At 36.7% G+C, this 21,497-nt stretch overlaps 1 protein-coding gene across 1 annotated transcript; it reads left to right on the top strand.

The window, feature by feature from the left end:
• The first annotated feature begins 5,429 nt into the window (after nucleotides 1-5,429).
• Nucleotides 5,430-6,188, top strand: ATOH1 (atonal bHLH transcription factor 1). The gene has a single exon (XM_089497147.1). It carries the CDS (start codon nucleotides 5,430-5,432, stop codon nucleotides 6,186-6,188), a length of 759 nt encoding a protein of 252 aa, XP_089353273.1.
• The last annotated feature ends 15,309 nt before the right edge of the window (nucleotides 6,189-21,497 follow it).

Below are 21,497 nucleotides of genomic sequence, written 5' to 3'. Positions count from 1 at the left end.
CTTCTTATTTCTAAAACACTTGCTAGTAACTATTTCTAGATTCTAGAAATAATAATAGATTTCTAGATTCTAGAAAAATAATAATAGAATACTAGAATAATAATAATTAAAAAATATATATATATGTGTATATATATAAATTACTGGATAAATGAATATACCCTGGAGGTAGATACCTGTCAAAAAATGTGTAAACGAATTGGTTCTTCAACGTGAAGTTTTGGCACAGGAATACATTTTAGTAACTTGATTTCAAAAGGAACACAAAAGTGCTTGAGCGTCATTTAAAGTGGCAAATAGGGGATTATTTTAGGTTGCCAAACGAATTCTGTATCTTGATGCCAAACCACAAAACATGAAATGAACTACTTGCATCCAGAACGTTTTCACTGCCACTACACGCAGGTGAACAAAGGGTTAAAATGCAATGACCCACGCACAGACTACATATTTTGCAAATTTGTTGTTTCCGATACGCGTAGAAGTCACGTTGTAATTAGTGGCTTTCGCCGAGTTAACCCTTTCGGCGCCAGCATAAAGACAGCTCAATAGTTCTATTATTATTCTTATTATATTATATTAAAAAGAGAGATAAACGATTTATATTAAACTATATTGGCAATATATGATCCCAGAGAGCAGAAAAAAATAATATGCATCTTTTGATATGAAAGTGACCATAGTAAGGTCAGAATCCCCATCTGGAAATCTAGAATGGAATGATCACCTAGAACAGCAGTCTAGTACATCTCCTATCAAGAAACTCCACGCTGCTTCCATCATGTTGGTCCAGCCGAGTCCATGTACATCAAATATACACTGAAAATTGAATAGACATCCTATATTGGATATTTTACATCCATCCCATCCAGACATAGTAAAAACCGTATGTTCCTGTTGATTGCACAATTAGTACAATTAGTCTTTTGCTCAAAGAAAACTGCTCATGATAAACATGGCCCTATATTCCATCCAGCCCTGTTAACAGATAGTTGAAGCTTCTAGGAAAATGAACCCCACCCTATGTACTTTACAACTTCCAGCAGACGGTAGTAAAGTACTATGTAAACATTACCTACAAAGTAACTGATAGAACACATTGGGAATTTTGACAGTTTAATGATGTATCGGTTGTAACAATTGCATTTCAACAGGGGTGTGGATTGCCAAATGTGTGAGATGTTAATAGCACTGCATTTATTCCCTTATTATATATTTAATGCATACAGTATATTCTCGTATATAGGGAATATGACCCACAGGTAGATTGCATTCTGTATTCTGCATAAAGGAAATGAAAATTTAAGAATATTCCCCTTAATGAGTAATAGGAATGAGATAGATAACTAGATAATTTATCTAATAAATTATCAAATAGATTGGTTACAGGCAGATACAGTATATAAGATAGATAGATAGATAGATAGATAGATAGATCTATAGTACTCTAAGGGTTAAATGTATATTCTTCTATTCATATGCATTAATAAATTTCTTGTGAAATAAATTTCTTGGACTGGTCGGTTTTTATCATATTAACCCTAACTGGGGGATTTTTTCAGATTTATGTCAAAAGCCTTTTGTTCTTGATACTTGTAGTTGTTCTATGTACTCACATTAAGAAACATGATACAATTTAGATAATGGACTCTTGTTCATGGTTGGTAAGAAATAATAATTTTACCAGGCAATTATTGACACTATATTAAATACTAATGGAATTCTAAAGATTTTAAGCTTTGTGAATGGCAGAATGAGGTTGGAAATCACACCCTTTCTGTGCCAGAGAATTGTTAATTGATATTATTTTTTCCTGTCCCTTTTCTACATGTGTTTTTAAAGAGATTTTGTTTCTGCATAGTGTATTACAGAGGGGTACCACTCTGTATAAAGACAGTCATAATGCACATTTAGAGTCTTGGCTGAACTATTATAACACAAACAACCATGGAGGTTAGGGATCAAAGCTTACAGTGCGAACAGGAGTACCTTTCATTGACTGAGTGGAGGGGGGACTAATGGAAATTTGATTACAGTTGAAATGGCCAAAACAAGAACACAAACGAAAGATTTAACAACATAACTATTATTGAAGGGGAAAGATCAAACTTTTAACTCAAAATGTTAATCAGAGCTATCAATGTTAGATTACAAAGATTACTTTCTTGGGATCTTTAGGGACTTCCTCGGGATTCCAAGGTTAACAAAGAGGGATTGTGTGGGAACACAGTGCAAGCTCTGATTAACCTTGTTAAAAGTCTGTGATAGAAAAACCTATCTTTTCAGTGTATCACAGATAGCCTTTTATCTAAGATCTCTTTCTCTGCTTCTCTACTGCTGTTTGTGTACTGGGGCTGGGGGGTCATACGGAATGTAAAAACACATATTTTTAACAGGTTTATTTAACAGAGATGGTCAACTGACTTCAGTTTGCTTGCTTGACAAATTAGAGTGAATGATGTTAGTTGCAGTCCACAGCATCTGGAAGATCATAGTTCATTCTTGTTATATTCAACCTACTCTACCACCACAAAATCCGCTTTTTTAATTTAAATATAATTAAGGAGAAGTCTACCCTGGAACATGTTTTTTAAGGTACGACTAAACACCATTTCAGAAAGAATGTGTTTTGTGTAGGGTTAAAATTAAAGGGAAATATAAAGGGACATATATCTGATGTTCCCCAGTAAATGTTAAAGTGTAAAATTGGAGACTACTTAGGTAAATTTTGCAAGTAGTACCAATCAATACATATAATTAGCATTTACCTAACAATAATTATATGGTACGATGATGGAAAAAAAACAAAAAAACACTGTCCCATTGCCAAACTTTGCTTTATTGCAAAGGGTTATTATTATTTAATTTTTTTTAAAATATAATTCTATATATATATTGTAATTCTGCATTTTCAGCTCTAATTCTATATTTTCAGATTTTTACATTACATTTTATTTATAGGGAGACAACAAAATCTATAACAAAATGCTATACATTGTGACTAAAGATGATAAATATATTACCCACAGTGATCTGTATAAATGTGGAATAATCGATTTTAATACAAAGTAATTTCTGAGTGATCCTGAGATCTAATTATTTAATGCCAGAAAATAAATAATTGGTTTTATTTTATGGGGAATATTTTATATGAAGGGACATTTTCGTTAGAATCCAATTTCAGGCATTTTGAATAACCCTTCACGTTTTACACATATCTGGAATTGTTAAAAACTAATTAGAAAATGCCCCAAAACTAAAATCTATTTACTTATTTTCATTTGTTTACAAGACATCTTTGAAGGAGGAAAAATTCTACTTATTGGGTAATTTTAATTATTCATCTTGCTGTAAATTTAATTTCCCAAACCTACATATTTACCCTACCGCATTTTTTGAAAAATGGCTAGATAATTTATTTTAAGGGGTTAAATCGTATTACTAGTAAACAGTTTCAGCACTGAAAATTCTTAGGTTAGAGCATTGTGTGCACAGAGTACTCAAGAGAGACAATGTTATGAAAGCCAGTAATGAAATATTGATGGAATTATTTTCAGGGCTTAAGACTTCTTGAAATGAAATAATTTAAAATGTACCCTAGATATTAACCCTCTACTTGAATTAACCCTAACAGATAAAAACACTCCTTCATTAATTGCAAATTGCTGGCTAAAATAATTACAACAGCAGTCATGTTCACAGTTAGGAGACTTGCACCAGGAGCTCTAGAAACTTGTAGACTTGTTATTCTTATGATGAAATATCTTCCCTGATGTGGTACTTTTTTACTAATCTGGGCTATTTGTTTTGCAATGTGAGAATGGATAATGAGCCTCTTTAAAGAGGCTGGGAATAGCCAGTAAGCCAGAAAAGAGGCACATGACTCCAGCCCCCTGCCTGCACAGAAGACAGGCACAGGACACTCACTGCTGGAGCCTGGCCAGCTGACTGCAGTGAGGATGAGCTGGTGCTAAGCGGGGCCTCGCTGCTCATTGGCTCTTTGTGAATAGGACGTGACCCTGACTGTCCCAACTGCAGAAGACAATGGCAGGAGGACTGGTCCTGGGCATAGGAGGACTCACTCAGCATGTCAGAGCCCTGCATGGGATACAAGCAGAACTCATCAAGCGTTTCTGCAACAATTGTAATCTAGTGAAAAATAAAGTAAAAGGATATGTGTGTCTATGGAACACCTAGAGAGGAGTGTGTATCTATCTATCTATCTATCCATATATCTATCCATATATCTGTCCATCTATATATATCTCCCTATGCCTAACTTTCCATCAGTATTTCTATATCATACTATCTCTCTATACTTCTACATCTATCTATCCAGATATATATATACCTGCTTATCTAGCCATCTACTCATCTATCTCTCTATCAGGTGTGGGTATAGTTTATATATGAAAATGACATAAAGATAAAGGTGTGTAACAGACACTACACATGGACGCAAGCAGGATAATGTATCTATTACTCCTGCACATTATACATTCACACTCTATCTATATTATTATATATCCACACTTCATTACCTGTCTGTCTGTCTGTCTGTCTATGTGTTTATATATCTATGTATCTACCTATACACCTGTTTATCTAATCACCTGTTAATCTCTTTATCTACCTAAGTGCAGGAGCTTATACAAAGCACTTCTAATGTATATCTCTTCTTCATTCTATCTATCTATCTATCTATCTATCTATCTATCTATCTATCTATCTAATAGACAGTAAAAGAAATGTGGCAGCCCCACAGGAGCAATTGTTATCTCCTCATACACGTTCAGGACATGCAGTAATAAACAGGCTACATATAACACTGATCTACAGACAAACCTGCACATCTATTAAAGACTAATACTATACTGATAGCAGATAGACAGACAGATACGTGATAGATGATAGATAGATAGATAGATAGATAGATAGATAGATAGATAGATAGAAGAGATATACATTAGTAAGCGCTTTGTAGAAGTTCCTGAACTTAGGTATATGTGTAAGTAGGTGGATGTTTGGACACACACACACACAAACACACACACACGCACACATAAACATGCTCTCTCTGTGTTGCCATTGGCTGCCAGCACGCGACACCCGCTCACTCTCATTGGACGTTGTGACACGCGACCGGCGCGGGGCCTGAGTCTGAGACTGGGAGGAGGGAGGCGGGAGGGCGGCACGCGGGACAGGGGGTGGGGGGTAAGGGGGGGGCAGAGCGGCGCGTGCCGCTTTTAAAGGGGCGTCTCGCCTCCAGCAACCGGAGAGGAGCTGTGTGCACGCGACCCGAGTGTGTTTGTCCTGAGAGCAGAGCCCCGGGTGTCACTGTGCCGCACTTACCTGCAGAGCCCCGCTCCCGCACGCTGTTCTGCAACCCGTCTCCTAAACGCGCTGCGCACCCGCATCACTCTCTGGCCATGTCTCGGCTGCTACACGGTGCCGTCGGAGACTGGTGCGACTTGAAGGAGTTGCCTACAGATCCGGGACTGCTGGGCAGAGACTACCTGCTGGATGGCACAGACCCCAGAGCCTGGCTGTCCGCCTCCTCCCTGCAGAGCCACACGGACTACCTGCTGCACGTACAGAGCAGGGCGCACAAAGTCAGGGACCTGTGCAAGATGAAGGAGCTGCGGGAGGAGGACGACGACGAGGAGGAAGACGAGGACGAAGAGAGGCTGTGCAGGCAACGTGCCCCCTCTAGCAAGGGCACCAACGGGGTGCAGAAGCAAAGGAGGCTGGCGGCCAACGCCAGGGAGAGGAGGAGAATGCACGGGCTCAACCACGCCTTTGACCAGCTCCGAAATGTCATCCCCTCCTTCAACAACGACAAGAAACTGTCCAAGTACGAGACCCTTCAGATGGCCCAGATCTACATCAACGCCCTGTCCGATCTGCTGCAGGCGCCCCCCGAGCATCCCCAGCCGTGCCCGTCCTACCCCTTGCACCCCGCAGGTGAGACTAGGAGGTTCAACGGAGAGTTTTCCCTACAGCTGGACCCGCTCAACTATTCCTTCCAAGAAGGGGTCACTCAGAAAGCGCTGTCTCCTACATCGTCTACGTCTTCCCAGGGAGCGATGGAATCTGCAGAAGACAGCAAAACCTCTCCCAGATCGCACAGGAGTGATGGCGAGTTCTCCCCCCACTCACATTACAGCGACTCCGATGAGGCCAGTTAGATTCCCGTGTGCGGAGAGACCCAGTGGACATGAACTCAGAAACCCACAGGGGGACACCTGTGTGACTCTCACCTGTCATCAAGACATTCTTCTGTCACCATTAGCAACTCGGTGTCAGGTTCTCTCTGACAAGTTCTTCCAACTCTTCGAACTCTTATAGACTTGAGAAGAAAAGTGTCAAGAGAGCTCCTTGAAAGCATCATTCTATTCAACACAATTCACTTCTAGACAGTGTCAAGAGCAGAAGCCACCAAAAAAAACCCAGTTACAACCAATGACTGTGGGTTGCCCTACAACTTCCTAGATTGCCATTAACTCCTGCCACTCAGACCCAGACTCCCATCTGCAGCTCACCTGGGGGTAAAGGGGTTAACCTTTTATAGCCTAGTAGGTTAAGGAGATATGTCTTTTTTATGTATAACCCAGAACTCTGCCAAGTTAGATGATGTCTTTCATAGTGATCTGTACCCTAATTAGTCCAAGTACATATTTTCTGTATGTCAATGTCTTCCACCAAATCCTAACGTCTTCCAAGATGAAAACTGTCTTAAAACTGAGAAAAATGATGTTTGTAAATAATGTTTAACTGCCTTCCTGTGTATATAATGGAGAAATGCTAGTTTTTTATACTAAATAAGCCCCTAATTTGCGTTCTGCAAAACTGCACTTTAAAGCCACTGATGGCAAATAAACCACAATGAATTTAACAGATTGAGAAATTACTAAGGAACTGCCAACCAGCACCAATATTTGTCATTTAAGCCACTTACAGAAACCCATGGAGGACTTTTGCTTGTCCTCTCTGGTACTTAAAGGATACATTTTGTCACTACATGGAGGGAATGGGGAATGCATTTTGTTGTGTCAAATTTCTGGTCATTTTTTTCTTTTGCTTGTGGTATTAGAACATTATTTATTGTGTTTGCTATATGTTTTGCCTGTCTTTTTTTGTTGTTGCTTTTTTTACTTTTTCTATGAAAAAATACGATTTTATTTGATTTTAGTACAGTTCACTGCCATTGTTTGTTTACCATTTCTGGAACATAATAAAATAAATTAAAGCAGAATTCTATATTTGTTGGTCTGTTTCTTTTTTTCTTTTCTTTTCTTTTACTAAATATGTGCAATTGGACATTTAATTTGCGAATATGCTCTTGGAAACACAAGCGTTTCAATATTTTTAAAATATTTACGAAATATATAATTATATCTAAAAAAAAGATAATTATCATTAACCTATCTATTTAGTCATGTTAAAGGGAACAAAATTACTGAACAAAATCATCCAATTTTATTTAACTCTTTAAACTTAATTTAAAGTTTTTAAATAATATGAATTAATTTACAACTAGTTTCTCTAACTTCTGAACCAGTAGCTCATTATTTTTTTATATATATATAATTGTCCTAAAAACTATGCTAAAACATTATTATGTTATGTCCAACAATATTATGTCCAAAACGACTATTCGTTAGGTTTCAAGGTATCTATTGCTTTATTTATATTCCAGAATTATAAATATTCCAGTTGGTTATGTATAAATTATATATATGTATATATATATATATATATATATATATATATATATATATATTATTTTTTATTTTTTTAATGTAATTTTGCTCTCAATGAGTTGCAGTTAATTTGTAAATAAATTATGATGAGTAAAGTTGTCATTCATATAATCTGAATGAAAATATGTTATACACTAAAAGCCGGCAATTTAAACTTAATTTCGTTGTACCACTGCGAACAAAAAACTGCAATTATGTTTTAGCTCATAATTCAATATATGTCATCGTATATTTATCTTGTTGTACTAAATTTTATAAGCGCAGTAACCAAAAATAATAATTAAAAAAAGGTCTTTGAGAATGTGATTTCGTTTATTTAGTGGCACAGTGATATTTTTACACCTTTATTGTCTTTCACGCGAGACATTTTTCATGTACTGTTCCCTCTCATCAAAATAGGGACGGTTCAGTTCATTGTATTTTGGGGGAAAATTTAGTAACAAAGTAAATAAAAAAATAATATAGTTTTAGATGTATTATATATTGTTTTGAGTTGAAAAACAATATTGACTACAAAAAGATTTTAGATCAATAATGCCTTTAAACTGGTCTATATTACCGTAAGCAACTGTGACCTATTGCCGGTATATCCCAACTTGAATGAAAATCATGCTGGCATAAAATATCAGTGAATAATTCATTTATTGAATTATATTTAATGTAATTGAACGTAAAAAATCTTGCTGTTATTACAATAAATTTGAACAGTTCGGTTTCCCAAGCATTCTATTCTTTTTAAGCAACGAATACATTTGTAATAATAATAATAATAGTAATAATAATATGAATTATTATTATTATTATTATTATTATTATTAGCGAATCCCAAAGAAATTGCATTGGGCTCTTCACAAGAGTATCGTCTCTACCCAAACTTTGTCTCTTTTGGCAAAACAGTAAAAGGACAGAAAGCACGCGCAGCAGACTTAAGGGAGCGATCTATCAACAAGGTAACTTTGTCTTGTCTTTTGGTGATAGTAAAATAAGAAGTCCCCACGCAGTGTTTTCCGTGGGTGATTAGATTCTGTAGAAATTCATTAGGTGATGATAACCAGGTCCAGGGGAAAAATGCACCTGTCCCTGTGATAACCTCTTGCACCGTGAGGGTTGCAGGATTTCAGATACATATCAGGGATCTTGTTGCTAAATGAATCAGGTAAAAGCAAACTCTCTACAGAGCCCTGGCAATGCTAACTAACGCCGTGTGCGTGGACCTGGTGGGTGAAAAGTTCAAAGGGCTGTGTGCATCTTTCTTTCTTTCTTTCTTTCTTTCTTTCTTTCTTTCTTTCTTTCTTTCCTCCCTTTCCAATCTACACGACTCTTTTTCTGCTCTCAACCTCCTAACATTTTTCATGCTATTCCCACCTCCTCTATCCGAATATGCCCAACCCCTCCTTCTAAAACTAATTGTACTCACTATTTTTTTTCATAAAACTATATAAAAATTTTAAAAAACAAATACCACACATACTCCCTACATGATGGGCACGTTTCTCTCTGTTGTTCTGAAATCCAAACCGACTTAATTGCTGAATATGAGACCTCCTTGGGTTCCAGGTGGATTGATATCATATTAAATAACCCATCAAAGAAGATATCGAGATACCACATGGAGCTGACTCTTGTGTTCTAATACCCTTCTACTTAACGATCTGACATGAGCTAAAACCCCTGCTTGAATTTAGTCCAACTGACATGTCTGTGAGGATTAAAATGCTTTCTAGCTAAAACTTGGTGCTCTCACATACAGACCAATTCATTACACACGTCAGCCCTGGAAATCCATTATACAGCTAAACAAACTATTACAGATCTTGGCTTTTGGGGCACATCTGCCTATCCCACACTTGGCAGGAAGCATTCTTGCACTCCATTAGCAAGCTGTAACATGTAGCTGCAGGTTGCAGATATCTCATTAATATTTTGAATCTAGATGAATATTGAGTATTACACAGTTCTCATTTCCCATATGCTAGCCCACTCCTACCATGCTGACTGACTCTTTTCTCTCCATTATTAGCAATTAGCCTCTACTTTCTAAAGTCAGCTCCAAGTTACCAAGATACCTAGCAAAGGAACCAACTATGTGTAGAAGACAACCATGTCTAATGTAGGAGGTAATGAAATGCATCAGTGAATTTGAAATAACGTTAGGGTTTTTTTAAGGCTCACAGAAGGATATGCATTTGTTAAAGGTCCAAGATTAGCAATCTGGCACTTAAAACCATTTTTGGACTAATATATGTAAAATTAACATAATAATCAATATAATATATTTCATCATTAGTAGATTGAAGCAACTGCTCCTTTCAATTACTGTTTTGGATATATCTTGTTTGTATGAATTTTTTAAACCATATTGAGTCTCAGGGGCGTAAGTAAAACTTTTGCACACCCATTTGTCATTTAAAGGGTTATTAGCGGGGTTAAATTTTGGCAATATTTTGCAATAACTCTCGATTAATTATCATTTTTAATCTCTTGATTGTGTGGATTTATAACCATGTTGAGTCCCAGAGCTTTTTGCACACCTATGTGTAAAGGGTTAATAGTAGTATATAAAATAGCTTCTGGAGACGTTCTGTATTTGTTTTTATTTTTTTGTGTGAGATTATTACTTCTCATTATATTATGATGTGGAGAGGCATTGGTGATCAGAAATAGAGAAGTGTGGTGGACTTGTGGTAATGTGAGTGTTTCTTAATTAGATGACGATGACAAAGAGGGCTGGCAGGGATCTGTTTCTGGCCCCCAGTGTTGGATGTCTGGGTTAAAGTGCTCCCTGTCAGCTGGTGAGCGCACTCCCTATTCAAGGTATTCCTAGGGGAACCAAGTCCCAAATCTAACACCACCTCTCTCCCCTCCACTAACATGCAATGTCCCAACACAAATAATAATAATCACCAACCCCCTACCTTCTAACTCTTTATTTATCAAGAGGAAAGACAGTTAACCACCACGCTCCCTCCCACAGACCCCCTACCCTACAGACAGACAGACACACATACATAAACTTAATAAAAAAAAAAATACAATGTCTTGGCTTGCCTTTACAGCTATGTACAGAAACACATGCCTTATGCACTTAACTCTTTGTGTCAATATACTGTATATATATTAGATTTACATATTTTAACTCTGTGTCACATTATTATTAAAGCCACCAACATTAACATTTTATTGTTTTTTTTATGATTACTCAACACTTAAGCACATAATTGCTGTTTTTTTAAAATGACCCTTTGTGTGCCATGCAGTTGAGGGATAAATTGTAGCCCTTGGCATAGCATAATGAGGTTTTAGTGGAACTAAAAGCATTTTGGCAGGCAGTGGGTTAAATGTCCAGGTACTAAGTAGAAGAAAAAATAGTTGGAATTTGGTGTCAGGTCAGAATGGTTGTTTGAAAATTTGCAATCTAAAACCAGCAAACTTAGCGGGTGACTGAATGAAGGTGAAACACCATTTTTACTGTAAGTCCTTCCTTTTGACTCCAGTGAGATATGTATACCCCATTCAGGTCTGATACCCGTAGGGAGTCAGTAGGTATTGTGCCTGTAATAAGTGAAGCTCTCATCATCCCAAATGAATTGTTTCTTTCACCTCCAGCTTTCAGGCAGTGTATGAAAAGAGAAGACACTATAACAGAGTCTAACAGTGGAGAGCTGCCCTCTGAAGTGGGATCAGGTGGCAGAAAGTGCCTTTGTAGACTTAAACAAGACAAGAAGTGTCAGAGGACACGTTTACATGGCAAGCTCATCTGCCCACTCTATGTATAGCTCCTATAATACATACCTGCCAGCTCCAATTCTGTCCTCCTTCTACCTTTCCTACAACTCCAAATAATAACCTTTACTTATTAACTTATTAATCATCACGTATTTTACTTTGTTGGAGCCTGTAGCTGCATTCTATGCTTTTCTCAGGTCCTCACCTCCACTCCCTTCCCTATTTTAAAATTAGGAATACAAAATTCTATTAGTGTAATGCGGGGGGCGGCACCATTCCATTATCAGCTTTAACATTTTTATCAATTAAAACCCTGCTCAGTCATGGTGTTTTATTTTAGACCATTCATATGTATACATTTTTTTTCATGATGATTATCCTTTCTGTGATCCCTTTTTTCATACTGTTCCTTTTCCTCAATTAAGGATATTAATTGGATTCTAGTTGGCACCCTTGTCAATTTCCCTGATCTGGCAATTAACGTTTTTGGTGCTAGAAGGGCTATTTTTGGGTGGGGTAACACTTCTATAGGAAGGAAACTATTACTTACTTCGAAAACATTAGACCAGAAAGGCTTGACCTTAATACAGTCCCCCCAGATATGGTACATTGAGTCTGGTTTGGTGTTACATCATGCATGTGACAGCATGCAGTAGACGCATTTGGGTAAATATTGCTCAACTGCACTGGTACCAGGTAGCAACGATATAAAACTTTTCTATTCTAGATTATTCTAGTCTATTCTAGATTTTGTCAGAGTACAATTAGGTAGCTATGTGTATGCTTTGCAGCAGAAGTAGACTTTACTAGGGGTCCCCTTCAGAATAATTATATACAAACATATCTATTTACATACACATCGTGCATTAGGAAGCCATTGGCTGCCCTCTGTAGCTCCAATACTCCATGGCCTTACTACAGTTCTGTTACTTTTCTATTCACCCATAGACAGTCAGAACAAGACATAACAATAATGATTGTTTCATTATTTTTTTCACTTATTTTACTGGGACACTTTATTTCACCTTTAGAGTCCACTTTTGTTTGATATTATTTCTCTTATGGTCTCTTACTTTAGTTTAAGGTCTTCATACACTGTGTGCTGAGGTTTGTAAGTGTAAGTGAGAGTGAGTCTGTTAGTGGGATAAGGGAGACAAAAGCTATATATATATATATATATCTCTATGGAAACTAAAGCCTTCCACATCTAAAGAAGCACAAATGAATCTCCAGCTACATTTCAGGAAAAGACACAGATGTCCTTCAACTATAACCTTTATGGTTTATTGAGGTAAGATCATATTCTTGATTAGATCAGAGAGAATTGTAACTTTATAATATGTGTAAGGAGGGGTATATACTGTTAATAGTGCACATGCTTGGGATGTTTATAGGGTACATGTGTTGTAAGATCAGTTGATGTTCCATTGCTTTTGTTTAAGACAGAGGTAGGAAATATGAAGTTCTCCAGATGTAGATGGATTCTTACTAAGCCATTGAATAGCCAGAGGCTGACCAAGAATCTTGGAATTTAAAGTTCAACCACAATTGGATCATTTGCCCTAGGCTAAACTTGACTGGACATGAGTCATAGGGCCATATTATGATCAGAATATAATTGTATCACAATACATTGTCAACACTGCTTGCACATTTGGGTTTATTCACTAAATGTGAAGTTATGGTTTTAGCTTCCTCACTCCACTATATATTATGAAGGGCCAACCTAAGTAAACTTTTTTTTAAGAAAGAACTTGGATGACCCTTTGTAAAGTCCAGTTAACTCTGTGAGAATTTTCTAATTCTCATCACTCATTGAATTATGCAGGGGCAGTCCATTGGTTGAAACCAAACTCTCTTGTAGACTCTCTTTTCAACTCTTCCATTAAGTTGAGCCCCACTAAAACATGCAAGCGCCCTCTAATGTACTGCCATAATATATTAATTACATGCATATGTAATATGTTTATTGAGCTTCACAAACAATTATACTTTTTGTCTGATATGTGCTACAAAACCTTGATAGCTTTTCAGCCATCTTTGCATACCTAATGTTGTTGCATAGACTTACTCATTGTACAGTGTTTTCTTTCAGTCTGTCATGTATCTTATCAATAGCAGAGAACATTAACTTGTCAGTTACTTGTATGTTTGCAACAACATGTTGAGAGTAGGCTATATTCTTAAAGGTTGCTTGCAACAATGCTGAACAATGTTTCAATCCAAATGGTGGACATGACACTCCCTGTATAACAAACACAAGATAGTCTTCGCCGTGTAGTCAGTATCTTGTACCTGCCTTGCTATCTACTGTCAATATTTTCATATGACACATGCAGGAATCCTGTTCAGTTCCTGCTCATTGGGAGGTATCAGAATAAAAGAGCAAGATAAACACACACTTAGCAAATTAACCTTGATTGGGTAGGTTAAGAGGGAGCTTGGAGGTAAGCGTTGGCATCTGTTACAAGCATTGCCTCAATAAATATTTCTTGGCTCAGAATTAGCTCTTAAGATCGGTAACATCCCAAAACAAGGAAATATTAAATTTCTCCTGTAACTTTTCCGTTCCACCCGATACACTTTTTATGTGTTTTAAAAATTTAACAGTTTGTGGAAAGAAAGAAGTAAAGAAGAAATAATGTATGTCTGATACACTATAAACATGTTTGGTTCTTTCCAGTAGGGTTGCCACAACAGCCTTTTTCACCGAAAATATTTATATTTTTCAATATTCCTGACTACCATGTAGTATGTGAATTTCATAAATTTACAGAAGGAAGTAACTACTCAATGGGGTTGATTATATAGTGAAGAGGTTTATAGGTAGCAGCCATGTGTTGTGTGCAAGGCCTAGACATAGGGCAGCAAGTCTAGAGAGGCTGGTCTATAACCAGCTAATTCACACAAATAAAGTTTGCATGTATCTGGCACAGCTGTTGTGGTGTCTCTTACCTGTACCATATGCACTGGAAATTCTGTATTTTTTTATTTTACATTTCACTTTATAAAGATTGATGACTGTCGCTGGACATTAAATCATAAATCAATAACACACACAAGACACAATAAATGGTAAATACTAGTTAACCAGGCAGAATAGTATTTGCCATTGGGGAAGGAGTGACTTAAGGCTTAGGTTCTCATTGTCTAAAAGTGGGGCAAATGAGGCGGGTACTAATGGCCCATGTAATTATGTATTACCGTAGTGCTTGCTATCACATCACTGGTTTATTTTTTGGCACTTTGTGTTTACTTGCCGCTCAAGTAAGTACTGATCTCACGCATGCCCAATGGCATATATGTATATATTTATATGTACTGTATATATATTGTATAAATATACTTGGTGAGCTGTGACCAAGCAAGTTAAAAAGACTTATCTTCTTTAGTATTTTGGTCTTCTAGTGCGGCATGAGTCTCACTTGACTTTCGCTGCCCCACTGGCTTGCTAGTCTGCTAGTACATATATATTTGTATTTATTGGGTTCATATACAATGCTGTGTCCATTTTACTGCACACATCCAGCAGCTGTTCCAAAAGCTATTCTATAGTTTTTATCTTTATTCAGTAGTATAAATATTTAATGACTGTAATGTGTGCCTGGAATTTTTGTGAAATGTTATACACGCATTTCTGCAATGCTAATATTTACCTGTTTTTATACACCTGTTAGGACTTTTGTAGTTCTTTGAGCAACTGTATTGCATAATTTTGGTGTCATTCAGAGTGCCAATAGTTTTTATGTATGCTATCCTAATTGGTACTATTTTCAAATTAGAAATATTCAAATTAAAATTTAGGTACCTCATTGGTCTATGGTGGCCCTTCAGAGGAGGGTGGACAGACATACAAGTGTGACACATATTGGCCCTCAGGTAACATCATTTTAATGTATTTGTATAAAATATTTAGATCTATACTTTATTTAGAATGATTCTTTTTGCCATTGCTTTAGAGATGAAGCCCTCTAGATGTTTTTCCAGCTGACATGAACTTAACTCTGTAGGCGAGCTTCCTATAACTAAATGCCTGTTTGAAGTTCTTGCCAAATGTAGATGCTTCAGGTTGATCATCTGCTAAAGGGATCCTACTGAACATATGTCAGTATTCCAAGCAGCCCCTTTAATATGCATTCTTCAACCTGTACAAAAAGTAACGTACATGCCTTAATTAGTGCTCATATTGGATTCAATGGGAGGGTGTTCTGCACATGGATATGGAGGGCTTGTTAGACTCTCTGGATCTCTTGTGTGAACCAGCGCTGGAACTGGCTGGTAGTGTCTATACCTTTAGTTAGTAATAATAAAACATGAAATTACCATAAATTAAATATTTATAATAACCTTTAGAGGCAGTCTGGATCGATCAGATCTTTGTTAATATATATGAGCTGGTGCTGGCTTCCTGCTGTTTATACAATGATTGCCTTTAACTCTACAAGGTCCAAGGGCAACTATCCCTTTTATCCTATTGCTAATCTATCCATGTACACCTGCAGATTCCTTTAACGTACTTCTTGAAGATTGACACATAAACAGTGCCAGAAGAAATAGACAATACTGCGTACGTAAAACTTTCATTTCTGATATTTGTCCTTTGAAGGTTTGTTTGTCTTCTTAGGCCAAATGATGTGGTATCACCAAGGTATACATGTTCATGAGACAGTCACCAAACCGATAGACAGGATGCAGAGTTGCTCCATTTTTATGAGTCCACAAAATGGAATATTTATTTATGCAGCTGCTACTCGATCATAAAGAAAAGGTCAATAGCAGTACAGAAAAAAATTCTGTCAAGGACCTACACCTGTGTGTTTATATATATATATAAATATATATATATATGTTTCTACTAAACAATATATGTAGTGATTTCCACACAAAAAATAGAGATGCATGTAAATTATTTTGTCTCTGGGTATGTGAATGTGAAACGTCTGTATAAAGTTCAGATTACAAACCTTTATTTGGCAGTAAAGTAAGAACGCTGGTTGTGTTCAGCGATCTACTATTGAAGAGAAATGAAAAGGACACGGGCTCCATAACAGTGTCTCTTCAGATGTCCTTTTTTGCCATAGTAACATAAGTGCACAGAAGGAACAGGACAAATAGTCCTTTCATAGTAGCAAAAACTACTTTGTTCCAGAAATATCTAAAAGACAAAAAAGACACCTTTTATATTCTTCTCATAGTTCAATGTTAAGATCCAAATGAAGTTATAATATGTAATTCTATAAACCTTCTATCAATTTTCTTTCTTACTTTCATTCGTTCTTGCTTTTTTTTCTTGCTTTCTTTCTGGTTTTCTATCTATTATCTGTAAATATAAGCATGTATATGCTTATATTTAGGAAATCCTTGTCATTATTCACTCAGGTTTGTATCAAATAGCACTGACTATGGGCAGACATCAGAAAATCAAAAAAACTGTGCAGAATTGACCCAAGAAATGTGAGAGGATTGTGAGTGGATCTTTCAATGTATTCTACCTTTTCCTATCCAGAACACATTCATCAAAATGAAAATCAGAATGGAACCAGCTATCACATAAATGCCTTGTTATGCCTGGTGGCTAAATGCAGAATTGCAGCTGAATCTATTTAAAACCTTAATCAGAACAGCCCAGGGCACAGTTACCTAGAGGAAAGGGTTAAAATTCATGTAAGTGTAATATTTTCCCCAAATATATATGTATCTTTTGTAAAACGTATAGATTTTCGGAAAACCGACATTTCTAAAATAAGAATATGTGTAAAGGAGTCATCAGACTTGAGATGTTTAAATGGAGCTCAGGAGAAAAAGGTTATTTAAAAGTTGAATTATCGAAGGCAACTGAAAATTATATGAGGCTTGTTGGTAAGAGCAAAACAAATTTACACTGTGGTACTCTGCAGAAGCAGTCAGAATAGCAAAAAGTCAGCATTCAGTAATTATAATAAGAAACCCAGAGTAAGAAAGATAGATCTATAAGAATAGGTAGAAAGCTGCAAAGTAAGTTATAAGAGCTTCCAAAGCATACGCAGAAGAGAAAATAGCCCAGTCAGTAAAAAAAGGGGAGATAAAAGAGTTTCTTATTTTTTAGATACATAAATGAGAAAAGAAAAGTAAAATGAGAATTAAATTAAAAACAAAAGAAGGAAGGTATGTGAAAGAGGATAAAGGACTAAACCGTAAAAAGATTTATTTAATCAATCATTGTTGGGAGTAGTCCCAGAAGATTGGAAATTAGCAAATGTTTCAATAAAGGTAGAAGGGAGGAGTCAGGCAACTATAGGCCAGGTATATAGGTAAGTGTTACATGAGTACTGGGGAAATTAATGGAAACTATGTTAAAGGATACAATTGTTGAACTTTTAAAATTACATGGATTTTAAGATCAGAAACAAAATGGGCTGAATGGTTCTTATCTGCCGATACATTCTATGTTTCTATGTTTTAATTAAGAACACACACATTATTGTATTGTTCTTGTCTAAATTGAATACATCATTCAATAATTCACAGTGTTGGTTGGCAAAAGTATGCAAACTGCTAGGCTAATCACTTCAACAAAAGCTAATTGGAGCCAGGAGTCTAATCAATGAAACAAGACTGGAGGTGTGTTTTAGAGCTCCTTTGACATAACAAAACTTTTTTAGTTTGCTATTTTCAAGAAGCATCTGCTGATGTAAAAAATGCCTCACAAAAAAAGAAATCTCAGAAGACCTACAATCAGAGATCGTTAATTTGCATAAATCCTGAAAGGGTTATAAAGTAATCAAAAAAGAGTTTATGGTTAGACAAATTGTTTATAAATGGAGACAATTAAGTGCTGTAGTTACTCTTCCCTGTCAGGCTGGCTCGCCTTTACTCCTCTGTTACCATCATTACTCACCTTATTCTTATTAGCCATCCCCTTCCAGACCATTTAAGCAGCTAGGCCCATTTCCTACTGTGATGTTTCTGGCTGCAAGGGCATTCTCCTGTGTACCTGGTTATCTGTGCACCGCCTGGTTTTCTCCGCCATTCCTCCTGACTCCTGTATCTTGGCTTGTTCCTGAGATTGCTGATCTCTGTATTCCGGACCCCGGCTTGTCTGAGTACCTACCTTGGTTCCTGACCCCAGCTTGTCTTTTGATATATGCTCCTGAATCACGATTTGGCTTTGTTTGCTTGGTGACTATAATAAAGATTTTTTTTGCACTTTTCATTTTGTGTCCGTCTGGTTCCTGGTCCCTAACACTAATGGCTTGAAGCAATCATTGGAACTGGTTAACTTCTCTGTTCATGAGTCTACCGTACGCAAACATTGAACAATTATGGAGTCCATGGTAGGACACCACAGAGGCAGCCACTGCTCTCCAAAAAAAAAGTTTTGTAAAAAAGAGTACCTTGACACTCCACAACACTACCAGGAAAATGTTTTGTGAATTGATGAAACTAAGGCTGAATTGTTCGAGAAGAACATGCAACACTACGTATGGTGTAAAAAGGGCACGCATACCAACATGAAAACACCATCCCAGAGGTGAAATACAGTAGAGGGAGCATCATGATTTAAGGCTGTTTTTCTGCTTCAGTGGCTGGACATCTTGCCATCATCGAGGGGATGATGAATTGCCAAGTTTTTCAAGGTATCATAGAAAATAATGTCAGAATGGTTGTAGGCCAGATGAGGCTCCGTAGAAGTTGTATAATGCACCACAATTGTACAACGATCCTAAATATCAAAATAAATCTACTACGCCTTTTGGGGTGGCCCAGTCTGAGCTCAGACCTTAATCCATTAGAGATGCTCTGGAATGATCTTAAGAGAGCCATTTACACCAGACATCCTAGGAACATGGCTGAGCTTAAGCAGGTCTAAACTGCAGATTCAACCAGTTATTAAATCCAAAGGTTCACTTACTTTGTAGATCAGCACTATGAATGTTTAATGGGTGTGTTCAATAAAGACATGAGGTTAACATTGATTGTGTTTGTCTATACTTTGTGACATAGATGTAGATCGGATTTTAATGCAGAAAAGGCTTAATTTACTTTTTCTTGCCACTGTATATATACGTATATATATATTTATGTATTCATGCAGAGACATAAACATATTTATGACATTTGGAAAATTCAAGTTTTAACAAAAATACAAGTATCATTTGCAGATACTTTGCGTTCCTAACATTTTCATTTAATGGAAGTAGGTTTTCTTATTGGTTAAAAGTAATTAACGTGATATTATGCATTTCATCCGCACATTAAAAGGCTTAGACATTGCATAGATATAGCACCATTCCAATCTGGAAATCAACTGGCCAATTCAGCTTCAAATGCACCTGCAATAAACTTTATTGTAACTGAATTTCATACGTTTTGATGTTGTCTAATAATGATTTATTAGTCTCACCAGGTGTTTTCAAGGCTGGGAGCTACCATGGATTTGTAATCTCAACTGTTTTTTTGGACAATCATAAAGTTGGTACAGGAAATGTAATACCTCTATCTCTTACCCAAACAATTTCCTCAAACAGATTTTTCTCTACCTAAATCCAGTATCATAAAGTTCAAGAAAGGTTTAGTACATAATAAATCCTAGATTACAATAATAACCAAAAATGTTTTCTTCTTCTGTCTGATTAATTATATATCAAGCAACATTAATGTTTTAATTAAGCATAATTACACTTGCAAGTATAGTGCAATAAAGTGCTGAAAATGTAAATGCAAACTACTAAAATGGCATAAAAATTTATTTGTCAAGAAACATTACTGGAAGGATAAAAAAACCATTTAGCCAAAAGTCTATGATTCGTCTTGTTTTAGACAAAATCCATACTCAATAGGCTGATGTTTGATCTGCATTATGATTTCCATTGGCCCATCACTTGGACAGTAACTATAACAAAACTCTATCTCCACCTTTTACATAAAGATTATTTTAATGTTTGTTTACACAACTGCTAGAAATTTATGTGTGTAAGGTATGATCCTGTTTGTTTCAGATGTTGAGTATTATTGCATTAGAGTTCCAGTGCTCCTTACAGGTAAGGCTCCAATGCAGTCCGCAGATCTTCTTCCTAAAAAAAAACCCCAGAAAATATTTTTCCATTTCTGGATTTTCAAGTGGTTCATGTGGTTCAAGATTGTATTAGGAATTCTTTATTCTTCCTAAAAAACATTTCAATTTAAATTCATTACACAGGAAAGCAATCTATTGACATGTGTGTTATCTATGTCACAAGAATAAAAGGGTTTTGTGGTTCATTAAAATTGCCAGAGGACTGCATAACATACAAAGATACATTGTTATTTTACTTTGCATATCAGTATAAAAATATATACTATTATACCTTGAGGATATTCATGCCTCGACACAAAGGTGGAGTGACCAGATGGTTCCGTTAACCTGGGACAATTATGTCAAATGTGTCATGCAAGGCAGTGCTGGATTATCCATTAGACACAAGGCTATGGGTACCTGGTGCTTCAACGGATAATCTGACAGGTATAAACTATATGACCAAAAGTATATGGACACGTGACCATAAAACATATATGAGCTTGTTGAGCATCCCATTATAAAACCAAGAGCATTAATATGAAGTTGTCCTCCACATCCCTTTTGTGGCTATAATAGCCTTCACTCCTCTGAAAAGTTTTAAACAAGATTTTGGAGTGTGCCTGTGGGAATTTGCCCATTCAGCCAAAAGAGCATTTCAAAGAACAGTATTGCAAATCATCACAAAAGTGTTCAATGGGGTTCAGGTCAGGGATCTGTGCAGGCCACTCAAGTTCCTCCACACCAAACCGTGTCTTCATAGACCTTACTTTGTGCACAGTGGCACACAGGGCCGGCCCGACAATGGAGCCAAGACGGGCAGCCGCTCCAGGCGGCACTTTTGAAGGGGCGGCACTTCGCCGCCCAAAGCCCTTTTTTTTTTTTCTTTCTTTCTAAAGCGAAAGAGAGAGGACTGCTGAAAGGTAAGTACAAGGGGGGGAGGAAGGGTAGATAATATGGAGGGGGCGGCAGGG

This window comes from Sceloporus occidentalis, unplaced genomic scaffold (assembly GCF_023333645.1).
Source record: "Sceloporus occidentalis isolate IW3139 unplaced genomic scaffold, rSceOcc1.0.p SCAF_99, whole genome shotgun sequence".
Taxonomy (NCBI): Eukaryota; Metazoa; Chordata; class Lepidosauria; order Squamata; family Phrynosomatidae; genus Sceloporus; species Sceloporus occidentalis.
The sequence above is the reverse complement of the archived record's forward strand: the minus strand, read 5'-3'. Positions and strand labels throughout refer to the sequence as shown.

Bases quoted from the DNA above. Each gene is read 5' to 3' on its own strand.
- ATOH1 (XM_089497147.1), top strand. From the start codon at position 5,430: ATGTCTCGGCTGCTACACGGTGCCGTCGGAGACTGGTGCGACTTGAAG.